The following is a 27480-nucleotide window of genomic DNA, read 5'->3' as shown; positions in this document are numbered from 1 at the left end:
TCTTCTTCTTCAATAAATATATTCCCCCATCATCGGGCAAGAATTGAAGTGAAGTATTGTAACGGACTCTTTGAATTATGTTACCGCTAAATTAAATTGCCGTTAAAGCTTAAGTAGCCACTTTTTAAGGCTAGTACGCCTTGTATACGGTTAATTCGTGCCCCGTACGAAATATTTTCGACGAAGGGTTAGCTGCGAGCGGCGGTGCTTTTCTGCTTCTTGTTTTGCATCTCGAGGAACTTTTTCTCCCCTTTACACTAAGCAGCAGCCTGCCTTTGTTAAACGACCCGCTCCATCGGAGGAGCGTACCCTTCGCCCTTCTGCTCCACCTTGGTGAGACTGAACCGCTGTCGGGGAAGGCGGTCGTAGCGAACTTCTCCCGTGCTTCCAGAGTCTCCTCCGTAAGCGGCCCTCTCCACGAGCAGCTCGTCCCACTGGCCCTCTCCCGCTGTAAAGGATAGGGGGTCGTGTCATGCACTGCCGACTAATTAATATCTTCACGACCGTGGTAACAAGTAGTACTCACTGGTTGCGGGATTCGTCCTAAATATTGATGTGTAGTGGGACTCTTCATTGAACTCCCTCGACGGTTGACTCGGGTACTGCAACGCGGAGGAACAGTTCATGTTACTTTTGTTCCCTTTCTACGACCTTCACTTTCTAAGTGAGTAAGCAACCAAAACTTTTTGTTTTTATGTGGAGTAAAAATTACTTCTCGCTACAGTTTAAAATAGGTATCTCTCCTAACGTGTCACTTAGTTTAGACTACGGTTCACGTTAGTTTTGCGGGTGTTTGGATCTTTGACTTTTTTTCTTTCTTCTTTTTTTGCTGCGTGTTCCTGAAGTGTACATAATACAGGCGTTCGGTTATGAGCAGGTGTTCTACATTTCCCTGACTAGTCAGATGTACACAAAGGTGATCTCGCGACGTACCTAGTCGCGTATTAAGTAGTTTCACTTCAGGATGACCCGCGTTTTTCATTCGCTGGTGCGGAGATCACGTGGAAAGACGTCACGAATGTAAGAAATTGGCATCGTAGTTCAGGGAGTTGTACATCAATAAGTCAACGTATTAAAGGGAATTACGTTTCGTAGCGGAATTCCGAATCGGATGCTCCTGGTACAAGTTCGCTGTAGCTCAGTTCATGACCAGACCCCCGGGCACGTAGTCAACAATAAAATTATTATTATCATCAATAGCATTATTACAAAAGTGCTTAGTGTGCAAAATTTCGCAAGCACAAACTGACGTTGTATGTTCTCTTTAGTTGTCACAGGGTGAAGGAGTCTTACAGAAAAACGTTATCCCGTGCTAACGAGATTTGCACGACTCATTGATTCTATTCAATCATTCACTAACAGTGCGTGGCAATAAATCACGTTCGGGCTTCATGGACGGTCGGTACGTCAAAAAGGTACTCGCGACATGCGTCATTCGTTTCACTAAAGCCAGAACAGGATATCATCTCTGCTTCTCTCATTTAAATCTACCTGGCGACGGCAAACACGCTCTTTCCGCCTAAAGAAATACCTGCACCCAACTCATTAGTTGAAACAGCGATAGCTCCCTCCAGGCAAAACCAATCGATAATGATGAACCAGTAACAAAACCATCTCACTCCACTTGGCCCTTTAGCGCGCTCTTCTCGCGTTAATATAATTAAATAGGACTGATTAGCGTGTGGAGAGATCCTTCCCTCGCAAAACTTTGCTTCCTATGGGGCTGTATAATGGACGAGTCTGTTTGGGCTCCCTCTTCTGAAAGGACAGCTTTGTCTCGCGTCAATGTGCGCGAAAATTTGCCGACAATGTTTACTTCGGGAAAGAGGAAATTGGGGGAAAGTGGATGTATGATGGTAGCATCGGTGATGGGCGGGAGGAAGCGAGGGTGCTGGCAGCTCTGACAAAAGGATTAACAATCGGGAATTTCGGCGGCACGGAAAGTCACCGCTGCGAAGCACCTGAGAGGGGAGGGATTTAAATTATACGGTGGAGAAAGGAAAAGAGACGAAAGACTAAAGAAGTTTTCAATCGGCTCCATTTGTCTCTTCACCGCGCGGCTAGATATAAAGCGAAGTGAAGCGATGTGTGGTTGTGCGCTGTCCTTGGTTGCTGAAATGAAGAAGGATTATGTTTTGTGCCAATGTTGCCGGGAGACTCCAAATGACCTAGTATTTCCAGTTACGTACAGTATTTTGAGGGTATATTACGTTGCGGCCTTCTAAGATTTTCTTACAGAAAAAAAAAATCCGTGTAAGAACGCTGTAGCAATGTAGGTACGGGAAAACTGGGAAGCCTAGTATGGTTTTAACATGGTTTAAACTGGTTTACTTCGTACGAATTATTACTACCCTGTTGTACAATTACTGCAACAGCAGTAGAGTACACCCGTGCAACTGGTGCCGCAGTATACGTACATGGCCGTTACTGTCATTTCGGTAGAAAAAAAAACACACACACACATACATACAGCAAATAGGCAAATAGAAAATGAATAATAACGATATATGAAAATGGAACCAAAAGCCTCCACCGCTTGCAGTGTGCAATGAGCCACCAGAGACAAGTAACAGAACTGCCCCTTTTAGTCTCGTCTACACACTACTAAAGTACGCAGATGTCATCCATGAGACTCATAGTAATTGAAGTATCATCGCTATGTAGAATACTCCTATTCTATTCAAATTATATTTTTGGTGCCTACTGTCCAAACCACGACCTACTAGATTATAACGACAATGTCATAATCAGCAACCCCTATAAGGAGCCCGTCCGCACGATCCGCTAGGGGCGCTACTCATCGGCACACGAGATCTGCATCACGATTGGACGATGGAAATTTGAATTCTGAACGCGCAGAAGCGTATGTACGACTACCGTAGCAGACGACAGCAATAGCTCCTATGAAAACGCGTAGAATGATGATGATAATCAACCTCAAAATGAAACATCTGTGGAATATCCAGCGTTTGCACAGAAATACTAAGGTAAGCTGAAGTACAAAGTATTGTAGAAGTTGAAGAAGCAATAACTGGGACGATGAGCAGCGCCACCGCTACCTTCCAAAAAATGCGGCGCTGGGAAGGGGTGCCTATGACATGGCCCTTTTAATCTAGTAGGTCGTGGTCCAAACATATCTGTCCACCTTCTCCATACTCCAATGGTTCCGCAAAATAAGGTGCGCTAAGTTTGGACCTGTTCCGAGCTCCGGATTGATTTGGAAACAAAACAGGAAGTAAGTCGCCATGCTCCTTAAAATGCAAGCTGTGGTTGTAACCTGTTTAGGAGGGAAAGGCACATCGTATGTGTGGTCCGGTCGACCCGTCGTGGCTCCATTACCACCGACGTGTTGTTGGGGCTGGACTCTGGGCCCACCCGAGGGTGACTCGCTCTCGGCAGAGTAAACGGAGATATGCGTGGTGGCATAAGGAGAGGGAAAATAGATGGGGTCCCTGCGCGGTGCCTCGTATATCTTCTTCCCCACCGACGCCATGGAAATGGAGTCACCCTTCAAGTCCACGCTGCACGCACGATCTGAAAGGTATAGCGTATAAATTTAGTCATGTACACACACACACACGAGGTAGCAGAGTTCTCGTGGATCGATCCGACAGGGGGGGGGGGGGAGAGGACGCTGTTTGTGACGCTGGTAACGGTATTGAGAGTACATATTTGTCGAAAATAAGTTTCATTGCGTATCAAGTCTAAACGACCATGCCCTTTAATTGAGGTTTGATTTCTTTTCCCTTTTTTTTTTACATCTCGAAAGAGAGAGGGAAGCTAATGCGATTCTAGCACTGCAGCGATTTGAACTAAAGAAATGAACACAGAGCTATTTCGTGTGACAGGAAAATTAAAAATTGTTCTTTTAAACTAGATGAGAGCCAAATGTACGACTCCAAAGCACGAATTCCGAAATTCTACTCAACCAGGCCAAACATTCACTTGTGTTGTGCAGAACGCTTTCTGTAGCGACAAGAAAGTTTGGAAGCATGATTAACATGTTTTCTACTTTCTGTCTCAATAAATTACCCTTGATCCTTGAAGCAGGTGCCGTTCAGAAAAAAATGAGTTCCATCTCTGCTAGAGTTTACACAGCAACAAGTACTGAGCTCTAACTGAACGATTTTCATACGACAATAAAAATGAGCAAACAAACTCAACTAAGCTATAAATTACGGCGTTGTTGAGTTTCTTTGTTATTGAAGGTTATTGTCATAAAAATACACGATAGACTTTGCCCTAGAAATTTCGACGCACCAGCAGACATGAATTTCAAATGCAGATTCGTTATTCTGATGCGCAACGTAGTGATACTAATGCTGATACTGCTGATAATACTGATGCGCAGAGTTCCCGGACATCCGGCAGGTTTAAGCTTCGCAGACGTTTAGGGCAGGCATGAACAGTGTGTGTGTGTCGGAACCATATCTGTGCTTCTCGTTGTCAACAGCACCTTTGGATGCCGCTGTAAAAGCACAAATTACATGGAAATGGAGCTGCAATTACGACGAAACGGCCGACTGGAGCTATAGGAGAGTGGGATATTTAATATGTAAATACATGTGCAAACTAACATGCGAAACCTACATCCACCGAGCTTCGGTCTATTTTTCTGTGCACGATATATTTCTTCACAGGTGTGAAGCATGCCACTTCACACATGTGAGGACTGTCGTTTCACCCTTGGCTGGGCTCTTCACCACACAGGGACACGGGCTAACCTCACCAATCGTCATTTATCCGTTACCTTGCTACAGGGAACATCCCAACGAAGTTTATTGAGGGATGCTCCTACGTTTTATTTGTTGGGCTGCTCTACGAGACTATCCAGATCCTTGAGGAAGAGCTGCTGGAACCCCAAGGAGTGGAATGAAGCACCGGACTTTAGTCTCTCCGGTACCAACCGGTTTTGCTTCCTTGTTTGTTCGTTTTTCGCTCTCTTTCTTCTGCGGAGCTGAAGAAGGCAAACACTAATACCCCTGTCACACGGGCAGTCTTCAAAGATCATTGAAACCAATGACCATTGAAAATGTGTGTAGTGACACCAAGCGTGTAACGTGTCAACTTCCCCAAGAGTATTGGATTCAGTGTTCCCCGACAGGTTGACTCGTTACACGCTAGGTGGCGCTACGCACATTTTCAATGACGATGGGTGTAAATGATCATTGAAGACTCCCTGTTGTGACAAAGGTATTACTGTGGGCTGGTTCAAAAACCAGACCGAAGTATCTTTCCAGTTCTACATCCTGGTAGTAAGCGAGTGTGCTTCAATTCTTAGGAATCGAACCGCGGTTACGCTTAACCCGCCGTTACCAGAACAAACCGCGCTTCTAGTGAAACACGATTCATTGTTGTCACACGGCAGTATGCGACACGTTAACAGTGACCACGTGATTGTGACACAAGGGCCAGGTATATTTTGATTACGATGTATATCGTGAAAAGAAAATGGCATAATGGTAATTAAAGAGCTCAACAATAATGGCACATGGGCAGCGCTAACCGCGGTTAAGGAAACCGCCCATTTCCTCGGTTACCTCTCGAAACCGAGGTTGCCAAGATCGGTTCCTATAACCGGGGTTGGCGGCGTGACCTCCGTTCGATCGTCCGTATGACTGCGGCGAACCGCGGTTGCCTTACGTGCCTGGTTACGGTTGCCTGGTTACGTGTAACCGCGGGTAGCGCTGCCCGTGTGACAATGGTTCCTGACTAACGCGAAACTGTCCCATTCAATGCCTACATCAGTCAAATTTCTAGCACTAGCAAAGTATGTCTGCGGTATGCGGCATCTCTGCGATGAAAAACGCGAACTAAGCAGATAGATCCTGCATGACGGACGCGGTTTTCAAATTATAATTTTATCTTGCCGTTTTACCTGAAGCATGTGCCGTTGTACCGTAGTCGTGTGAGCGGCCTTTTCGGGAACACACCATGTACACAACCACACCGATGACCAGAAGGACGATGAAAGCGCACACCACAGGGATGACAAGAGTAACACTCTTCGGAAAGCTGCCCGTACTCTCTTCTGGATGCAGGGTCATCGGTGGAATGGTGGCTGTAACGATAAAAGCCGCTCGACTCAAGGCAAAATGAAACAATGCCAACCTTGCTTCAACTCGAGTCATTTAAGGAGATTGTAGAAAATAGTGACGTGGTATCTCACAAGGATTAGGTTAAGATTTATACAAGAATGTGCTCAAGGACACTCACTCTCATGGTTCTACATGATACTCAAGATGAAGCGGTAGCGTCGTAGAAAAGAAAATCTCAAATGATCAGTTTTAGTCGGTACATTGCATTGCATGCACAGAATACGCATAATTTCTTACGTTTTTTTTTTTCAAAATATTTGCATGAAATTGCTCATAAAATGGCACAAGCATTGCAGAAATATGATTAGTCGAATCTTCATTTGTTATCGGGGCATACAACACAGAGCATGTCCCAGTCACCGCTCGGAGCTATATGCAATATCATTTGAGAAAGGTTGTTATTTTTTTCGACTAACGTTCGTGAGTGTCGTTCTTTTTTTGAAGTAATGTATTACCGCTTGACGTCGGGGAAGCAGGCCTAGTTGCCGCACATGATACTCTTGAAAGGTATTGGCCGTCTTCTCCGATGTGTCGGAAACGAGCACGTAAATCACGTGGCACGATACATAATAGATATTGACGTTGCAGCCCAGCTGACGCGCAGATTAAGATAGCGGGCACAAACATTTGAAAGGCACGCAGGAGGCAGGTGCCAGTCAAGGTGATAAATGGAAGACACGCCGCTATAGTGTCTGACGATACGGGACAGCTTCTTGGTGTCGCTGGAGGCGACGGAGCTGGGCTACCGCTGTTGATAACAAACAAATGCGTAGTGGTGAGTAGCAGATACTGTCACTCACGTGACTTTATGATCACGGCAATGGTGTCTGAAGTACAGCCAAGAGCAGTGAGGGAAGAAAAGGAAAACACACTGGTCGATTCTTTCGGCTGAAGGCCCTATGGCGAAACTATGGTGGGTGTTTCTCCACCTACGGAGAGATAACCCGAGGAAAGAGCTCTGGGAATTCGTTGAGTGGATTGGATTGACTCGATTAGTTGCGGTACTTAGTTACGTACATCATCATGCGCAGGAGAATGATGAGCGTGTTTCGTTTCTTTTTTTTTTTATCTGACCTCTTTATCGGCTCTTGAGGGAACACCGTCTCAACGTTAAAGGAGCAACGAAAATGCCTTAAGGGTCCTGTTTCACAAACGCCTAATAACATTTGAACCGAGATCAACGGCCCTTTAAGTTGAATGTAACGCTTAACTCTGCTTTACTAAAAGGAGTTATTGTCACTGAAACATTCATCACACACACACATAAGTGGGATGATGATGTGGTGGGTCATCCACCGTCGTCATGGCGGTACACTAGCTACCCCATAACATTCATCACGTCACCAATTAACCTTTGTATATATAAAAAAAACTGAGTGTTATCTTCAAGTTTTAGCAACCCTTCATCTCGGTTCAAAGTTAACCAGCGTTGGTGAAACCGGGGCTAGGAGTTCACGAATTCCTGTTTAACAGAACACGCAATCTATCCGGGTTTTTACCACTGCGCAATTCGATTTACGAAAAGGCCTTTATAACCGAGAATGCTCGAGAATCACACTACGTCGCAACAAGTAGTAACTACACCACCATCACTATATGAGCCCTATAGGCTGCACCTGGTGGCGCCCAGTGTAATTTCTCCGGTACAGACTACATTTGACGGACTGCATTTCGGGTCGTCCCGAGCTTGAACGGTGTAGTCTAAACTCGTTAATATGACAAAGTCTGTTCCTGCCGATTTTGGTCATAAAGCGAATTGTCATACTAAGGAGGGACACCAGGAAAACATCGTTCCTCTACACCCCCCCCCCCCCACACACACACACTCACACACGCACACACACCGCGTTTGGATCTACTACATATTCTGAAACGCAGAGGATTGAGTGGTTTTAAGACTATGGCTGTCCTTTTAAGTACTGCTTTCTCTGCAGGAACTATGACTCACAATGAATTCACCTGAAAACGGGGTTGTGCTTTGGACGACATCGTCCAAACATGCGGCAGCCTGGGCCACTGTACTTTGTGGAACAAAAGGGTTGCAAGATCGGTGGTCATAATAGGGGCAGAACGCCAGTGTCCTCCCCCTTTCGTCCTCAAAGCTCTGTTCATAGTCGGGGAGGTCATCAGTCGGTGGTCGTAATAACGGGGGCAGAACACACGTGTTCTACCCGATCGGACGTCAGAGGTTCGGTCATAGTCAGATTAACGAGTTCTCATACTAACGAGGGAGAAATACACGGTGCTTCTATGGGGAAGAAACGGTTCTCTAGAAAACCGATCACAAGGTGAGGATGTCATATTAACGTGTGTCATAATAACGAGTGTCATAATAACGAGGGTAGACTGTTCCTTACCTCCGCTCGGCGTAAGAGTGGCAAACATGAACTGGGCCTCTGTGGATCCCGCGTCGTTGTTCGAAGACATGAGGAGATGGTACCAGGAGCTCGGTTGGAGTTTGGTCAGGGTGTAGACGTCGGCGTTCGAGGCCTCGATTGTCTCGGGAAGGGCTGTCCAATCGCGTTGACCGCGCAGTTTGTACTGCACGGCGAAATACCGAATGGCGCATCCGCCATCTTTCCACGAGCGGAGGTTCAGCGACACGGCCGTCGAATTTGATATCAGTAGCTCGTTCTTGTCCGGTGCAACCGGGGCTGCATAATCAGAGCAAACACTGGTCAACACTCCAGCTGGTCAACGCTTCTGTATATAATAGGAACAGTAAGAACCCACTGAAGGATTCTTTGTGAAATCCAAGGAGGATATTTGAGAAAGAACAACACAACGAAACTTCTCGCTCAAACGCAGTCATCTGCTGTTGGAGCTATGGTGCAGAGATTTGTGTAAGATTAAGTGTCAAGTAAAGGGTATCAAGACCTGGTAACAGAAAGGGAAAGAGGGAAAGAGGCGCGGGTTGACTTCAGCAGTAGTGGCAGCTTCAGAAGTAGACGTAGATGCCTATGGAATCAAGCAATTTTCTATTAACAATTTTCTATTAAATATAGAGGGCCCTGCCAACGTTGGTCGGCAGCGCTTTCTTTTACGGAACCCACCATGGTGACTTTGATCGTGGCCGAATATTCTAGCAATGTAGGAGTGGTAAACATTGCATAAATCGATAAATGTACTTCTAATTATTACTAATATGAAACGCTAGGGAATCAATTGTTGGTGACAATATGCGCGCTCCTATCCTGCAGTACACACATGCATGAGCACGCACGTGCGCACACACACAAGTACGCACACAAACAAACAAACATACAAAAAGGGCAGAGGAATCTGACAGAGGCCGCGTTCTACGAGGGAAAATGAGAACTGTTTATTCACAGGGCATGCCGGACCAGATCACCATCTCATCTTCCTCCAGTCCCGTGTCCTTGTGGCATACTCAACATCCTCCCGCGGCCGCGTTAGATGAGTCTGCTTCGAGCAGGTACAAACGTTGGGAAGGGACCCGGAGCTGTTGACCATTTAGAAGGAGAACCCGAAAGCAGCGTTCAACACCGTCTATTTCAGGGAAGGAATCAACTATGCGTCCAACCTTCCAAACTAGAGGTGACAGTACATCGCCCTCCACTACCACGACGTCGCCGATACGTATGTACGACTGTGCTCTCTGTTGGCTGTGATGCGCTGAACGCAGAAGAAGGAGATACTCCTTCTTCCAGCGAGGCCATAACTGCCGAAGAAGCGCCGATAGCTAAATCACCCACGTAAAAAGCCATTTGCAGACGCGATGCGACGTTTGGATGAACAGTTTTCCAAGTTTAAAGGTGGTGCTCCAAAGTTGCAGACAGTAAAAATGGGCTCGAAGACGCTTCGAAGGGCACTCTTGTCATACGCCACTCGATGGAATACGAGTAAGGCTTCTCAGCAGTAGGAAGTGGCACGACACAGAGGAAACGAAGGTGGTATGGCCTTCTTGTCGGTCGTGAATTTGGAGGAATGCCTTTCGAATGTCGGCGGTCAGCGCGATAGGACTGCACCTGAACTGCAAAAGAAACTGCAGCAATTCTGCACCGCGCTTCATACCCTTGTCCAGCATATCGTTGAGCGAATGACTTCCCGGTTCATGCGAAGAGGCATCGAACATGACAGGAACCTTGGTCGTCACTGCCTCCAGCCGGATAACTGCTGGATGCGTGATGAGTGAGATCATACGCCTGACGCGCACCTTGATCCAACGGCTCTATAAGCACTCCGCATGACCCTGGTTCAAGTACTCGCTCATGGTGCGGTAATATTCTCGTAGTGCGTCCGAGTGAGCTTCGAAACGCTTAAGTTGACGTTGTAGCCTTGCCTCGTCGACGGCTCGGTTCGTAGTGGACAATAAGTCGGCTGCATTATGAATCTAGGGGACTGCACTCTGGAACCGAACAAATGCCGTTGGTTCCTAGGTGGTGTGGGCATCAGGCGTCAAGCCGCCACATCTCCGAAGGGTCGATTACTTCTTCATTAGCGGAAGCGGCATTTAAGTAGCCTTAAAAAAGAGTGTGACAGTGTTGCCGCGCATGGATACCGAAAGGCTCGGTCTTGAGTAAACTCGTTGGACCACCGAACCGAATACTGTCTCCATATCACAAATGCGGTTGCCGAAGCGCTCGGTACATCTCGTAACAACGCTCCACTGGAAGTCCGAGCTTATGAGGACGCTAATGACCGAGCATTCCCTCGTACAAGAATTAAGTTCCTCGGTGAAGAGCAGGTTCTTCCCAATGAGTTCCGACAGATCCGTGTCTGGGGTAGTTACTGTACATACTTCTGGAACCTATAACGCTTCAAGTGTGACGTCATCAAGCTAAATCTGCTGCGAAGGGTGAGCCTGCTTATTCGGCAATGGTACGGTCGCGGTAGACTTGAATTTCCGAACGTAAGTAAGGTGGGGTCTTCCTGTTCCTCACACGGAAGGCGCACTTTGTGGGAGAGGTCGCTCCTCACAAATCCTCTGGCTGCCGGTGTCTAGCAGTACTCGCACCGTGACGCTGTCATTTTGTGGCAACCACACATCGCAGTGGTTCCACCAACTGATAGCGACACCGGAGGGAACCGGTCGGGACCGTGGAGGCGTTCCCCGATAGATTTAAAAGCGGGGCGAAAAGGGAAGAGTGGCAGTTGGTTTTGCTGGGCGCAAGCCCAAGGTCTGATTCTGTCGAAGGTGAATAAACCATGTTGTTGCATTGAATTTCTGTGTGTGCTGCTTGTTCCTTAGCGCACGGAACGGACGGGCTGCCGTCCCGAAGTTGGGGAAACCTAAGTTGCCACAACCTCGGGGCGTCAGCCCCGCAGACTTTTAGCAGACCACCCATAGTGTCGCCGTCTGAAGTAGTATCGGAAGGACAACCCCGCCACTAGTGTGAGCCGCTGTCACGATAGCTGTAGTGTACTGTGGTATCTCAGTTTCGGATGTGGACTTGCAGATGGAGCCCACGGCGGTAGATGACGGTTGCGGACAGCGAACGTCAAATCGTTTCCGTAAGTCGTACAGCACAGACAGATGGCGGCCCGAAGAGCTCTGACACTCCAGAGCCGCTGCAGTGCGACGCTGACGAGCCATGTGCCCACGCTTGCCGCACTTGAAACACCAGCGCCTTGTTGACAGTCTCCTTCGCTTTTCATCTGCTGATAAGTTGACGTGGCACTCGTGGGTTGTCTGGTCGGGCTGGTCACACGAAGGGCACCTGAGTTGGTCGGGAGTGGCGGACCCTGTCGCTAACGCCCATTTTAAAAGCGATAAAACCCCAGTGCAGGGGACACAAAAGGACGACACACACACGAAGCACTGATGCACTTGAAGCTCTTGAAGCTTGAAGCACTGAAGCACGAAGCACTTTTTATCGCTTTTTAGCTAACGCCCACACAGACGGAAGGTTGGAGGAACTCCGTGACAGCGTTCGTTCGGTTGATGCGAGGTGCGAGTTCTTTTTAGACGTGCTGCCTTGATTTCCTCTCAGCTATCCACTTGGACCTTCAGAAACGTCATGAGAGTCTTCACTTCTTCCACACGGGAGCCTAATGCCGAGGTCGACGTTGAGCCTCGTTTGTCTTGTGTGTACATGCGCTGTTGGTAGAAAAACAGCGATACCTTCTCGTAGGGAGCGCATGAGGACACGGTGGAGAACTACTGAGTATTCCGCTGTAGGAACTCCAAGGCTCTCGAGGTAGCTAGTGCGCAACTGTATCTGCTTCGAATGGGACGCAGGAATTCGTGACCGCTCGTTCAGATGCCTTCTATGAAAGATAACCTTTATTAATGTACCCACTCGGCTTCATCTAACCTAAGAGTCCCGCCGTCTTCCTCCTTCTTTACAGTATCTATTCGTGGAGGTCGTAGAGCCGGGTTATCTGAGATGCGCGATGGCGAGAAGGCTACCAATGTGCTCATCGACAAGAGCGTAGTACGGCCAAACCGATCGGTGAGCACGCTCACCGCAATCTGGCACGGCAAGCCTTGCATACCCTCTCAAATAGGGCTTCAGGTATTGGGATTTCTTGATGTCGGGGAGATCCTGATGTCTGTGAATGGTTGGTTCGAAGTGCTCCCAGAACTTCTGCCATTCAAGAAGCTCACCAAAGACGGGCACTTGGAGCTTCGGTAGAGCAACCCGCTTGGCTGTTGAGGGCGAACTGCTCAGAGTGGAGGTCTGGGCGGCATCAACGTTACCCGACCCATCGCATGCGTGCTGTCCTGATAGGTCTTGGGTAGTGTTGTCAGTCGTTCAGCGCTTGATCCGGGACGAGAGCTCATAAGGAAGCGAATCCGGCTTACGCAACGGCAAATTTTCTCGTGATAATCGAGAGCTGATTTCGGTGCTGATTTCTTGCTCGTAGGCGTTGTCGTCGACGAGCTCGGCGACCTTATCGTTCAGATGGTTCAGAGCACTGCCTTTGTCGAGGAGTTCATCCAAGGCTACCTGCAAACCGGACTGGGCCGGTGACGACTGTTGCAGGAGTTCGGTAGGGGATGAGATGCACCGCGTCACGGCGACACGAAGGACAGCACGGTTACGCCGGAGCTTCTCCATGGTTGAAGACGTGATAGGTTAGCCTTCTCAGGGGTTTCGGCACCGAATATGTTAAGGACAGAGGATGCTGACACAGTCCGTGCTATAGCAGATCACCAGCTCATCTTCCACCACTCCCGTCCCCTTGCGGCATACGCAGCAAAAAGGACTAAGATTCAAGAGCTCAAAATATTCCTTGTAGTGCACGGGGTTCTTAGTTTTTCGACAACCTGAGGCCCTCCGTCGTCGAGTACGGTACCTCACGCCGCCGCGCAAAGCATGGTGGTGCGTCAGCCTTATCAGCCTATCAGCAGACGTGTTCTTCCCGCTTCTTGCCAACCACAGCAAAATATAACCTCGAACCAGTCTTCTCGTGACGTCACGAAAAGACGTGGGCAGGACGGAGAGAGAAGAACGAAGAAGCGTGAAGAACGCGTCTGCTGATAGGCTGAGGAGACCGATAAGGCTGATTGGTGCACACCAGCATGCATGTTACCATCACACCAGCGGCGCCTGGGAGGTACCCGGGTTCGAATCCCGGTGCTGTCTGGGGTTTTTCCTGGGTTTTCCTCAGACACTTTCAGACATATGTCGGCACAGTTCCCTTAGAAGTCGGCCCAGGACGCACATTCCCCCAGGGCGTGAGTCGTGACGTTGCCCACATACGTGAGGCCGACAACGGCAAGCCCTATCACCACCACCACCACCACCACACCAGCATGCTTTGCGCGGCGGCGATATGTAGTCGATTATGTAGGGGCTCAGGAGGCTATCTTACCTCCCCCGGCCGTTGTAGCGCTGACGCTCGCGCTTGGTTCGCTGCGTCCAACTTGGTTGAAGGCCACAGCGTAGAGGTGATAGCGCGTTCCGCAGTTGAGGGCCTCTAGCGTGTGCGTGTCTGTGGCTCCGGCTATTGAGGATCCGCCGCTCACAGCCCGTTCACTCCAGTCGCCATTCTCCGCCTTCCAGAAGAGTATCAGACCTGGGGACGGGAAAGACAGCTATAAAATCACAGAACATAATCCACGCCTTGGAAACGTTTGCCTGTTTCAAAAATTTGAGGATACCCTTTGGGAGATGGAAACTATACTGCCTGTTATAGGCCAAAGAATGCATATGGTACCCGTTTGACCGTGTGCCTTGGTACGAGACTCTGGAATGCCTTACAGTTTGATGTGAAGACTAGTCATTGTTTCGCCGCGAAGTTGGGACAGCATATACTTGCCACATCAAAATACTTGAAAATTGTTTAGTATTTCAGTTACCGCTTCAACGTTGATGTTTTTAACTGTGTGTCGCAGGAGACTCCACTAGCATGCGCTACTGACCCTGTACCACAGTATTTCCTTTGGCTGCAATGCCTTGTGTTTTTTGAAATAAATAAATAAATAAATACCTCTTCCTAACGAACAACAAATTTTGGCATAGCCTAAATTACGTTCAACTGTGGGGTGTCAGTGTGACGTTACTTCCAGGCTACCCGCGAAAGTAGGCTCTAGGAAAGCACCAATAATACTTTACATTTCTTCTAGTCATTGCTTCCCCGACACCATAAGGCGAGGACAGAAAAGAAAGGAACGTAGTTCGGCAGGATAGTTAAGGTCCGTTTGTACTTTCCTCCTGCCAGGGCTGGCGAATGGGGGGTGTGGGGCACCCGGGGTCCGGGCCTCTTCAGGGGCCCGCACCACCCCAAAGGTACGTCGTATTCATATAAAGTAGAAATGTTAAGTAGTACAGTAGGCTATGTTATGAAGACGTGATGAGACGGCCCGTGCATGACCCGTCACCCAGGGCCCGTAATTTCTCTCGCCGGTCCTTCCTCCTGCCATACTGTAATTGTATCTAAACTTATAATAGATCAGGTAGCAACCAGAGGTTTTTGGAGCGTTCCCCGCCCCCCGAAATTCTCGAATCTGAATGCATTTTATAGTTCTTTAACGTTTTGTGAAAGAAACATTTTGTTACGTAAACGCGTGAGTGTTCACGTCTGAAAGGAAGGATTGCTTTGCGACGCCGCTCAGAGCGATACTGTAAACGCAGAGAATGTAGTATACCAGTCTTATTTGCAGCTAATACCGTTTCTTCCTCTTTTTATGTTGTTTTTGGGAACTGTGACAAAAAAGATGTGATCTTCATCTTTTGTACTGACCACTCTCCGCGTTAGATGTTTTATTTATTTATTTTTCTTGCAGCCTTCTGCGAATTAGAAGCTTACGTCACAATCTACGGTGGTGGTACAAATAGAAGAAAGGAAAACGCCACGTTTCAGAGCGGCAGCGCCGCCTATCGTTGAGAGCTCCGACTTTCTTGCCATTTTAGTATCGATCTGACGAATTTGTAGACGGCCCTTCTAGGTGCCGCTTTCTCGCACGCATCGAAAGCGCGTACTATTCCGAGATGTCGCTAGCGTACTGCAGTGCACGCATTTAAAAAAAATCGATTCACTGAGGACATCGTAAGGTCATTTGTCTTATCACGTTCCCACCTGTGATTGGCGTATCATCCTTCTGGATGAATTCCCAGTTAATAGTAATGGCTGTGGCTGTAGTTGTCAGGACTCGCAGGACAGGAGGCAATGGAGGATCTGAAAAAAATAAATTTTGAAACGTTATCCCGTAGTTTTCGCTATAAAAGGACATCAGACTAATCATCCATGTTCAGGACGCCATATTCAACTAAGTTCATCAAGGGGGGGATATGTTTATTAAGAAAAAAATGGAAGTTCATCAGCTTTCATCAATGTCTTTGCAGGAGCTCGGGCGTCTCTCAGATGATATTACGCGCACACACTGAGATACATACGAACTTACAAATTCATTTACTTTCGTGCACATAAGTCATTTCGAGTAGCTGGCTTCTTGATTGTGCGAACCAGCATCCCCGTATTTTCCTTCCTACACCTCATCTCACCTCGCTTATGTCACTTCCGAATTCTCACACGAACATTCCTTTCACGACAACAGATTATCGTCGTTATCAAAACATTGTTTTTCAAATCTCTTCTCTACCGAGTTCTTCTATAAGAAAGGAATGTTATTAAATGTATGTAAAGGAATGTAAACCATACCTACCATGGTCGTACGTTTGAGCGCTCACTTCTGTGGAAGCCGGTCCTGCCCCTTTCCCATTGAAAGCCTGTACGATGACGCTGTACTTGGTTGACCGCTTCAAGTTATTGATGGTGATCTCCGCCACAAATCCTTCTTGAACGTCAATGGTCTTGTAGACAAACGCGTCTCCCGTGCCCACTTGCTTGTAACCCACATAGTACCCACGGATTCGTCCGTGGGAAGAGAAATTAGGTGGAGACTGCAGACAAAGGAGAAGCGAGCTTATCTCCAGAATGTCACGTGTATACACTGAACTCAGGGATATGCAAGCTTGAGTACGTGCATGTTATATTACACGACCCAATGAATTTAGGTTACACAAGACTCGCGGTCTGTGCGGTGTGGCTAAGGGCCATTTCCTTTGTGGCTGAAGAAGAAGAAGAAGTAGAAGAAGAAGATCATCGTACATGAGCCGCACGAGCTTCGGTCCCACTGTTCTGCCTCTGCTCGGTTTCTATAACGTTACATGGAAACTCCTGACAGAGTAGAGATTCCACAGGTAAATAGAAGCTAACAGTCTAATTACTTTCCAGTGTGTGTCCTATCCCGTCGCTGCCTTCAGAAATCTATTGCATATCCCACCAACTACTTCACCGAGACATTATATCCGAAGAAATGCTGCCTTCATAGATCCCATCCGGACGCGCCCTGTCGTGATGCATACCCAAGTAGTTAAGTTTCGCAAGTTATAGCTTTAACTCGAACGAACTGTGTACGAAACGAACATTACTAGTTTGGCAAAAAATTAACGTTGATACGTCACGGTAATTGTGTCCTTTAGCCTAAAAGAATGCATCTTCTTTCATTTTCCTACTGGCGTCGAAGTCATTGACATTTCCGTGCCACCACATTTCGGAAACACCAGAGAGTGAACGTCATGTGAGGTGCTTCAGAGCCGCGCACCACTAGAGGCCTGTCAAAAAGTGTCTGCCCAGTGCCTGCCCAGTGCTACATTGAGAATACTTCACTTCGCGTCATGCGGTCATGATGTGGTTGAAGTTCCACATTATTACTATCCAATGATAAATGTCATGTTGTGACGTGTGGGAACGGCAACGATGACTGGCGCTTGATGTGTGTGCACGTACTGTATCGTACTGACACTTCGCCTAGTTCGCTACACTTTTCAATTGGTGGAGGTGCGGTACACCTTTCAATTGGAGGAATAGTTATGCGTCGGCTCCTACGCAATTCATTCTATTGCAACCATGCTATCTCGTCGTAATCATAGCCAGACAGTCGAACCGTTTCAACCACATGACGGTAGACATAAATTATTTTGTTACCCGCGTCATAGGAGATTGGAATAAGCTCACTGAAGATGTAATACGATGCAGTAACATACTAGCATTCATAGGTAATCAAAAGAGGCTCTTTCAATGTCACAATGCGCCATAATTGCATCTTCATGTAACATTCATTGCAAATGTGTGCTGCGATCCTGTGTACTGCAATTCATTGTGAACAAATCTACTGCGGCTTGTACTCCATATTGTTCGTGCCTGCTCCTGTTTTGAGCCCTGTGTGCTATGTAAAAATAAAATGAAGAAATCGATTATACGATCTATTTACAGCTGCAAGATCTTGGAACGACGACTCAAGACATAAATACGGCCCCGTTATCCAACATAGCCGTGCAAGTGCTATCCATCAGCGCCGTTTTACTGTCACTCATGACCATCCTTATATTCTTCAACATGTTCCGAGACGAGACTGCCCAAAGACCAGAAGATCCCGAACCAAACACTGCACGCGGCGCGCCACAACGAAGCTCTGTTCCACCCTCCACCAAGGAAACTACTCCATCCAGTGGCAGCGAGGAAACAACTACCACCACCTCCACCCCGAAACCCCGAGACGAGTACGTGTGCGAAACCAAGGACTGCTTCGACGGGGCCGATATCTACAACAGGTCAGTCACACAGAGCAATGACCCTTGCAAGAACTTTTACGCTTATGTATGCGGAAACGGGGTAAACACCATGCATGAGCTTCACCAGCAGCTTTCTAGCGAGATCAGGAAGGCATTTCTCGCGTCCGCGGTATCTGAAGACAGCGCAGTGAAGAAAGCGCGCGACTTTCGCCAGAGCTGCTCGACTAGGGAAAACAACAAGGATGACAATCTCCAAACGTTGAAAGTCTTCTTTGAAGAAACTGGCCTGTCTTTCACTGGAGGTACAGGCATAGATCCTCTGAGTACAGTGGTGCGTCTGTTGTTAAGCTATGGCATGCCTGTATTTATCGACATCGTTGTAGATCAGAGGGAACTTTACGAAGAAACATATTTACTGTCGCTCGTGGAGGATGAAAGATTCCGTCTCGCGTCTCAAACCGATGTCTCCGACGAGGACATGCAGGTTTTCGTGGAGAACGTTATTAGTGAACTTGGTGTTGCAGACCCGCAGGAAATTGCTCGAGAAATTTTCAAATCACAACAGAAAGTAATCAACTTCAGAAGGAGCAACGGCTACGACACTGCCCAACCGGCGACGGCACAGTTGGCAGCATTTTTCCAGGATGGAGTTTTGAATGATAAATGGAACGGCGCCCTAAGACAATACTCAGAGGGCGTTCTACCAGGGTCCTACTTTGTGAACTTTCAGGAGAGTTTCCGAGATTTCTTGACGGAAACATTTTCGACGGTGAGCGACAGCGACCTGGAATCAGTTATCGCCTGGAGCCTGGCAAGTCGCTTATCTATCGTTGCAGGCTTGAATTCAGATACAATCGACTCGCGGAAGCTGAACTGCTACGATAAAACACGAGAGATGTTCCAGTACGCTGTTACGAGTCCTTATCTACATGCTACCGTTAACCAATCAAGACTTTTGGTAATATCGAAGATGATAAAGCAGATTCAGAGCACCATCATCGGAAATATGCGGAAGTCTCAGTGGCTGGACGGTTTCACACGGGAAGCCCTGGTTTCCAAGGTAGAAGACATGAAGTTTCAAGTTGGATTTCCGAAAGGTTTGGAGACTGCTGCGGGTGTTAACAGATTCTACTTATCATACCCACAGATGGGTGGAACTTTCCTGAAATCATTCCTGGACGCTTCGAAGGCCCAGATAAGAGCCATGTTACGTTTCATCGGCAAAGTACCCGCAGACATTCTAGCCCTGGACGTCAGTAGAGAGGGCGTGGACGCGCTTTACAATCGAGAAAACGTCGTACGCATATCAGCGGGAATGCTGGTGTCCCCCATATTGAGCTACGGTGGACACGCGGGTACCAACTACGGGGCTCTGGGCTCGGTTATAGCGGGGCAGATTATGCGAGGCTTTGTAGGCAGCGCGAGACACGAAGCAAAACCCAACGTGCACATAACGTGGTCGTCGAATAGCGAGCGGGAGTTCCAAGACCGCATGCAATGCTTTCAGAATGCTGTCCCAGAAGGTTCAACAGCTGAACAGGAAGACTTGAAAGCTTACATGATGCCACTGACGTCACATTATCAGGCGTTCAGGTCTGCTCTGGTGAAAGGCCGTGTGCCCACCGCTCTGAAGCGGTTCACGGACGACCAGTTATTTTTCATAGCTGGTTGTTTTTTGCACTGTGGTGATACTGGTAACACCGTCCCGGCCAGCAGGTGCAACGTGCCTTTGCGGCAATCATCAGCATTCAGTGCTGCGTTTAAATGCAAGGATGGTAGTCTTATGAATCCGAGGGACAAGTGTACGCTCTGGTAGCTTCAGCGATTAGACTTTTTTTTTCTGTCGATTTTTCCTCCTCGCTACTTCGACCTGTTCAAGGACGACAGTTGTATGTGTTTTACTTCTGAAAAAATATCGCTTTTATAGGCGGACTATCGTGACCCATAAAAAAGGTGTTTGCGACGCCGGTCACTCAATCTGCTATTAAAGTTTCAATGATTTTCATGAACGATAGATGTACACATTTTCTGTGTCGGTTATTTGACCACAATTGTTACCAGAACCGTTTTATCTTCGATAAGTCTTCAAGTGTAGTGTTCACCTAGGCTATCAAACGCTTTGTTTTGAAATTACACGTGCGGCTAGTAACACGTATACATACGGTACATCCGTGGGGACTGAAGGACTGCCGTGGGGACTCGGTCTACGTTATGTGAAAATCACGACTTGAACTCATCATTACTTGGAAGCTGCAAAGTAATGTTCATTCAAACACTACCTCATTTATGGTAGCCGGAAAACTACTGCACGGGAAAGGCTGGTGAGAATTAGGTAGAAAAGACGCGCAGTGCAGTTTTTTCGGGTGCTTTGCGGTTCATAGAAGACAGGTACGATCAGAGACCTGAACACAGCGCCCCCTCGCGAGTGCAATGTACGCCATCTCTACATCACTGTCCGAAATTAAAACATGCAGGGCACGTTGCAGGAGGATCGACAGAGAGAAGCGCTTGACGCATACGGGCGATGCAAATTCGGAACCCGGTTCACGTTCAACGCTAGCATGCAGACAGACACGTCTAGATCTAATGGGCACATGGCCGCTACCCCAACATGGGACGTATATTTCATCCGTTGACCGTACCTTCCAGGAGACCTTCATTGACTGCGACGATATCGGTACCACGGCTACGTCCGCTGGTGGACTTGAAGGCACTGCATGGAGATGAGACACAAAAAACTGAAATTGGATTTATTTTCACTTCGGGGTCTTCGTTTCCTGTAACATAGAGCACGCATAGCGCTAGTACGCTTTCTGCTCGTAAGAAATAGCAATAACTATAGCAATGAAAGACTGGTTGTATGTGATATACACCAGTTAAAGGTAATCACCCGAATTTTAAATACGGCATTCTATTGGTAGTCTGGTCCGGTTTGCAAGTGGGCTTAAGATCTGCTTCAAGAAACCGCCATACCGCTTGCCATCCACTAGCTATCACAATCATTTAGCAACGAAGGCTTCGCACGGTTATTTTCCTATTATTAGTGCTTGTGTTTCTGGACTAGACTCAACGTTTGGCATTATTCCGATATTTCAACAAGGGCAGATAAACAGATCAGTTCTAAATCGCAGTGGCGGTAGTACCATCATCTTGAGTTTGAGGAGTTCCAGACCAAGGATAGTCTTGAACAGGAACGTGCAAGGACAACAAGAACAAGTAGAGTTTTTGTTCCGGAGATGCTATAGATCAAAATTACATCTAAGACAGCTTGCATGCGGTTACTACGTTCTACCTTCATAGCAGATGAGGAATTAAAGATGATGGTGATGACTGGATTAGATTACAGATTTGGCCACGTAGTACAGCGGCCTACCAGTAGTGTCAACGGCTTACAACACTCGATGTAGGTACAAATAATTAACAGAATAACCGAAAGTTGGCTTAGAATCACGCATCACGTTATGCGACACGAGAAAGTTACCTTACGTCACAACAAGCAAAAAAAAAAAAGGTTCAATAATTTTGGGGCATCAAGTTTATTGCATTGTCATATCTGCGGCATCACTTTGCTAGATGAAAGCATGTCATCATTCTTTTATGGTTATCTCAAAACATGCTTGGAGAGCAGTTGAGTAGTACGCTCGACAGCTAACGCACATACATCGTACTTAGCGACACCTGCCAGCGGCAGATCATATGAATATTTCGTGTCACTGTCCCGCAAAACGCCTGCCTATCTGTTACGAAGTGAATGAGAATATGTCACCACCGTACCAGGCACGTAAAGCAATACATAATTATGTTACTAATGAAAGAGCGAGGCACACCCGACGATTAGCTTCAAACGCTGCTTTCAGTGAGTGTATTCATCGATTGTTCACGTCGAGCACGTCAATCGATTGAAGACCAACCGTGCTTTCCTCGTGTACCACGTACGGCTGCTATCATAGGCAGGAACCTCTATTATCGTGACATCTCTCAATGTAGTTGTTACGTGGTTCTCCGTCATGTGTCTCAATCATGACTTCAACAGGAACATCGCGAGTGGGCGGTGATATATGTCGTGCAACGCGTCATCAGCGGATGGATCCTGCCTCAGTGCTGCTGGAATTCTACCTACTTTGGTGCATTCCTGATGTAAAGATTAGATTAGGCCGCCATAAATTCAGTGTCACTGTGTCGATCGATCACTATCATTTTTCATTATTTTGGAACTGCATTTCTCCACTTGATTTATCTAGCCAATGTGTTACACCTTGTCTACATTTGGTGCCTGGCGGTAAGTTGTATGCTTGGTAAAATAATACAAAGGGATTATTCCCCACTACGTCTTCTGCCTTATATGTACCTGCTGACATTTATGTTCGTTATGTTCTGGTGAAAATAAAAATTCAAATCAATAAATTAAATAGCTACGTGCGACATAATCTGACAGTGTCTATTTTGCACCACACGTTCACAGTGACTGGCATTTACTAACACAGCATGGGCTGATGATGATGATTAGGGTCTTTTTAGCACACGGACGACTATCACACAGGCACAGGCTGCCTCTGGATTGGATTGAATTGGATTTGAGTTCAAATAATATGGACATTGTGGCTCCATAAGCGATGAAGCCGGTTACTCCAGCTCACCTGTTTTACTAAAGGGCAGGTAATAGCACAGACATTGAGGTGTTGGGATAGGTTAGGTCAAATAGAAGAAGAAAGATGAGAATGAATAAAAAAAGTTAATAGTGATGATGAAATTTATCTAGTTCATGGGTGTGGAAGATTTCCATGGTCAAGTAAGAACAACTACTACTTTATTAGGAGATGATGAATGGGGATTTTCATCGTCAGGGGGCGATACTCTACCCCATTGCTGGTGGTGATGCGGGGAATGAAATAACGAGCCCCTTCACAATAAGGATCCAAGTCCTATTGTATCCAGAAGGGTGAAGAGAGATTTGACTCCATACTGACACTGACTCCATAGTGTTTAGCTTATGTCTACACAAAACACAAATAGCTTACGTTTAGACGTTGTAACGTCAGCTAAATGTGTGCGTCCGTGTCGCTGCTAACTGAAATTGGGACTCGCTGGAGAAATTCGACATCGAGCCTTTGCTTCACTATTTTAACTGTATAGCATGCTTTTACGTATCGCGTGCTTACCTTCCTCATCCGTAGTGATGGATATCATAGAACTCGGCTCGCTCCGGCCCAGCTGGTTCACCGAGAGCACTCTTACGTGGTACGCTGTGATTGGCTGCAGGTTGTCGATCAGAGCAGACGTGTTGGTTCCCGAGATTTCCATTTGACGTAGATCCTTCTGCCACGAACCTGTACGTACAACATGTTTTAATAAATAAAGGTGCGTTCTGTCTCAGCACGCGTAAAACCCGATAGGCAGGTATTTATGTTAACCGCATGTTATTGACAGGTGAACGGCATGAATGCAATATCGCGAAATACGGTCATGACGACATTCCCCTTCTTCGTGGGTGCGGTTCACACGCAAAAATAGCGACATGCGGTCATAGCTCAGCGTTTCCGGATTTCGAAACTCAGGATCACAATGATCTGATGAGGCGTGAGTTCGCGCCCTACTACGAACTCACGTGAAGGTCGACGTGGCGTATCGGTGAGCTCGATTATGACGCATATTAGTGCACTCACCGGATAACATCACACTTGTAAACAGAGCAGGTGAGATGTTATCTGGTGAGGTGTGCGAGCAGTCGTCCGACACGCCCCCTACCAAGCGACCTGACGTCACTTTCATCATTTACTCATTCGAAGCCTGTCCGGCAATGCTGAATATCACCTGCTTCTGACGTCACGTCTAGTTTCTACGTCGCTCCGTTAGCGGTCGAGCAGCAGCCGTCACCCTTCTCAGTCGTAGTTTTTAATTATTAGCTCCGTTATCAGAACCAATGGTCGGTTCATATTCCGAATGGTGAATGTGTTTCAGCCGAGGAATGGATTAAAGCTGCCTTGTGGAAGTTGGATTTTCCCTCCTCCTTTCCTTCCCACGACAATGTGGAGTGGCCTCGGATTCGTCTCCTAAAACAGCCTTCCACTATGATTGGACAAATTGTTTGAGGAGAGCAATGGGTGCACGCTCCGCACTGTCGGACTTCAAACGATGAAAGATGAAAGTCACTGAAAAGGTTAGCCAGCTGTAGGGATCGAACCCACATCTTCTGGATTGCCGGTCCAGGGCTCTACCAATTGAGCTAAGCTAACACGCCTCTCCAGCGACTTTCGGGGTGCGTCATCTGAAGGGACGGCAAACCAGCCACTCTTGCCCTGGACCGGCAATCCAGAAGATGTGAGTTCGATCCCTACAGCTGGCTAACCTTTTCAGTGACTTTCATCTTTCATCGTTGATTTCTTAGGCAATTTGAGGCTTTGTTTGTATCTGTCCCCTCTATGTTGTTCCAGCCTCAGAACATCAGTTTATCTCTTGGACTTCAAAGACCGACAATGTAGCTCCTTTTGTGTTGGTGTCATCGTAGGGGTGTCTTTCATTCCGCGAGCACAAATTTTTGCACTTGAGTGCCTCTTTAAGAATGCACGACGCGCTTCTTACCTGTGACCGGTTTCCACTGGATGATATAGCCCAGGACTTCACTGTTTCCATTAAAAGGCACGTTCCATCTGAGCAAAATACGACGACTCGCTGCCTCGATGACACGAATGTCATCGGGTGGGTCCGGTGTTTCTGCGTGCGAAAAAAAGTATACGAAATTCGAATTGTTGTATCTCACAGTCACAGTGTAGTCTGCCTAGCAGTCAACTATCGCGAGAAGTCATCGAGACCTTTGAAATACGGAAATTTGCGTTGGAATGGGTGAGCCAGCCTTCGGTGGCATTGCATGATAAGAAGTTCTGTTTCTGGCACGAGAAGGTAATTGTTACGCAGGTCTTTGGAAATTAGGGTTCCCTGTGTCCTGTCTGTGATATATTGTTAGTTCCTTAGCTCTGTCTCATTATGTAAAACCAGGTGGCCACTTCTGAGAAAAAAGTCCGCATCAATGGCAAAGCGAACGGAACTTTTTTTTTATTCATCTACCCATAGCCACATGTTTGAGCCCGCGAGCCCTTCATCACGAAACAAAAAACAGCTACACTCTAAAAAACTTTAATGAATAATTAGGAATAAAACCAGATTTTTACGCACTGTTTTTAACGTTGCCCGGCGTACATTGTAAGAATGTGTGGATTAAGGTGGGCTCATCTGAATACTTAGACTGAGTCAAATAGTGACAAACTAAAAAAAAAAAAAAATAGAGACGGAACAATCATGTACAAACGCCATCGTAGTTCAATTTTTAGGGGAGATATGAAAGTAGCAAACCCGAAGCCATCCAATCTTCATAATGTCAGCTAGCTTTCTCTCTCTCTCTTTTCGTTTCTTTTTCCAACTTGAAACTGCAAGCAAAGGCAACAATAGTGTGTGTAAATCAGGGATCGGAACCGAAAGTGATCCCGAAACGAAAATCGATAAAACCCCGTATTTTTCACTGAACCAGAATGAACCGAACCAATTTTTTTTTCGCGTTGAACTGAACCGGAACTGAACCCCCCAAAATTTAGGCGGTTACCGGTTCGCAAAACGCTTCAGACGTAATCTGCGTTGTGAGAGATCGAAACTACGAGTTGCGCAGCGGTCTGAGCCGCGTTCCCGAACAAAACCGAAACTTAACGAAACAAAACTGCAACACAAGTGGGCGAGTTACTTTGCATTTCCTCCTCGCAGCTATTGCGTTCATTCAGTTTTGAGGTCCGGCGGTGCTTGATTTCACCTGCTGAAGTTAACACCGATCATTCACCGGGTACATCGAAAACCAAATGCAAGTTCAAACGACATTTTCAGAGGTTTATCGTGCTTTGACTTTGACATCGCGACGCCTCTGGCGTGCACGCCATGTAATGTTAGATGGCACAATTGAATATACGAATATATGTGGTCAGAAGGGACTAGAAGCGCTATTGCTCGTGTTTGGTCGTTTTTCGTTTTCCTTTTGGCAGTTGTAGGCTTACTTGTACGCGATTTTTTGTCGTCCAGCAACCCCCCAGTTTGCAGTTTGGGCTGTGAAAATAACGACAAATCCCTGAGCAGGATGTAACAGGGTGTGTAACGATGTGTGAGCATGGAGAGTACAGTATGTTACCGTGACGTTGCACCTGAAATGCAGTTCTGTAACACGCAGTATTGTGAACCACTGCTGTGTCGGAACAACAACAACAACAAAAGTACACTTGTGTTATTTGAGAATCGTAAGGATGTGCTTGCTTTTAACTCATGACAATCTGCTCGAAATTCACCCTCCTCAACCGGTTCCAACCGTCAACCGGTTAGCGCTTTTAATCCGACATGCAGTACCAACAGGCCCAATTCCACACTTTGGGTTCGAACCGATATTTTGCGCTGCTTTGAACCTGAACCCGAGCCGAACCAATATGCCTGAACCCGAACAAAAAAAAAAAAAATAACGGTTAACGATCCCTGGTGTGATAAGTTCAGTGCTCGTGAACATTGTCATAATCGATTGTGAAGGACTACGTATTTTTCTCGAATCCTTTTTCATATTTTCAGTGCCCGATTTGAGAGGCAGCTTATTTCTCTTGATGTGGCAAGTGGAGTTTTTAGAATTGAATTCTGCACACGTCGTCAGACCCCACAATAACTACACCGAGAGACACCGCTTCTGCTTTTTGTGTATATTTTTTATTTTATATCGGGGTATATCAGGGTATTTTATAGTAATCCCCGCCGTTTCTTTTCTGTGTGGTCCTCCATGATGTGGTCAAAGGTAACGCGGCCCGCAACTCGATTTCAGTTCGAGTCCCCCAAAATTATACGACAAATACGTGTGACGCGGAAGAACTTTCGTGCAATATTCAGGTCTAACTTAATGCGTTTCTTGGACTGTTTATACGACGAAATCACTTTGTACATCATCCTGTCGTACATAAGCCAACGACCAACGCCAACGACGCAACGCTTGCTTCAACTTTCAAAAGTGCGGCAAAGGGCCGCGCTTTCATTGGCTTTCACCAACAGTACAATACACAATATTTCAGACACGCAACAAAGGGCGACATTTCCTTTCCATTATACACAACAACACAGTATCACAGTCACGCTGTTTTTTTTTTTGTGTGTGTTTTTTTTTGCTTTTCGCTCGTGTCACGCGCAGCTTTTTTCCGCCTAGCAACAAACTCAAACGAAAATCCTCCTTCCCTCACGTCGTTGTATCTTCCTGTTCTAAAGAAATATCCAAAAGATCATGAGGAATTGCCGGACGGCGACGAATGTAACCCCCCCTTTCCCCTCCTTCTCCTTTTCTGCCCCCTTTCTTCTACTCTTCAAGCGATGGGTGTAGCTTAGGGCTGCTTCAA

General features: G+C 46.9%; 2 protein-coding genes across 2 annotated transcripts in view; one reads left to right on the top strand and one right to left on the bottom strand.

The window, feature by feature from the left end:
• LOC135393806 (cell adhesion molecule Dscam1-like) overlaps positions 1 to 27480 on the bottom strand; it is a 293651-nt gene that overhangs the window by 2460 nt on the left and 263711 nt on the right. The window contains exons 15-25 of the mRNA XM_064624087.1: positions 24665 to 24796; positions 23245 to 23412; positions 20728 to 20798; positions 16174 to 16411; positions 15588 to 15686; positions 13881 to 14084; positions 8456 to 8752; positions 5879 to 6061; positions 3278 to 3534; positions 527 to 602; positions 310 to 448 (exon numbers count right to left, since the gene is read on the bottom strand). Coding sequence (XP_064480157.1) covers positions 310 to 448; positions 527 to 602; positions 3278 to 3534; positions 5879 to 6061; positions 8456 to 8752; positions 13881 to 14084; positions 15588 to 15686; positions 16174 to 16411; positions 20728 to 20798; positions 23245 to 23412; positions 24665 to 24796 — 1864 coding nt within the window. The remainder of the gene's footprint in view (positions 1 to 309; positions 449 to 526; positions 603 to 3277; positions 3535 to 5878; positions 6062 to 8455; positions 8753 to 13880; positions 14085 to 15587; positions 15687 to 16173; positions 16412 to 20727; positions 20799 to 23244; positions 23413 to 24664; positions 24797 to 27480) is intronic.
• LOC135393808 (neprilysin-1-like) lies at positions 16617 to 20097 on the top strand. Its single transcript, XM_064624089.1, has 2 exons — positions 16617 to 16711; positions 17787 to 20097. Exons 1-2 carry the CDS (start codon positions 16679 to 16681, stop codon positions 19899 to 19901), a joined length of 2148 nt encoding a protein of 715 aa, XP_064480159.1. The 5' UTR covers positions 16617 to 16678; the 3' UTR covers positions 19902 to 20097.

This window comes from Ornithodoros turicata, chromosome 5 (genome assembly GCF_037126465.1).
Source record: "Ornithodoros turicata isolate Travis chromosome 5, ASM3712646v1, whole genome shotgun sequence".
Lineage (NCBI taxonomy): Eukaryota > Metazoa > Arthropoda > Arachnida > Ixodida > Argasidae > Ornithodoros > Ornithodoros turicata.
The sequence above is the reverse complement of the archived record's forward strand: the minus strand, read 5'-3'. Positions and strand labels throughout refer to the sequence as shown.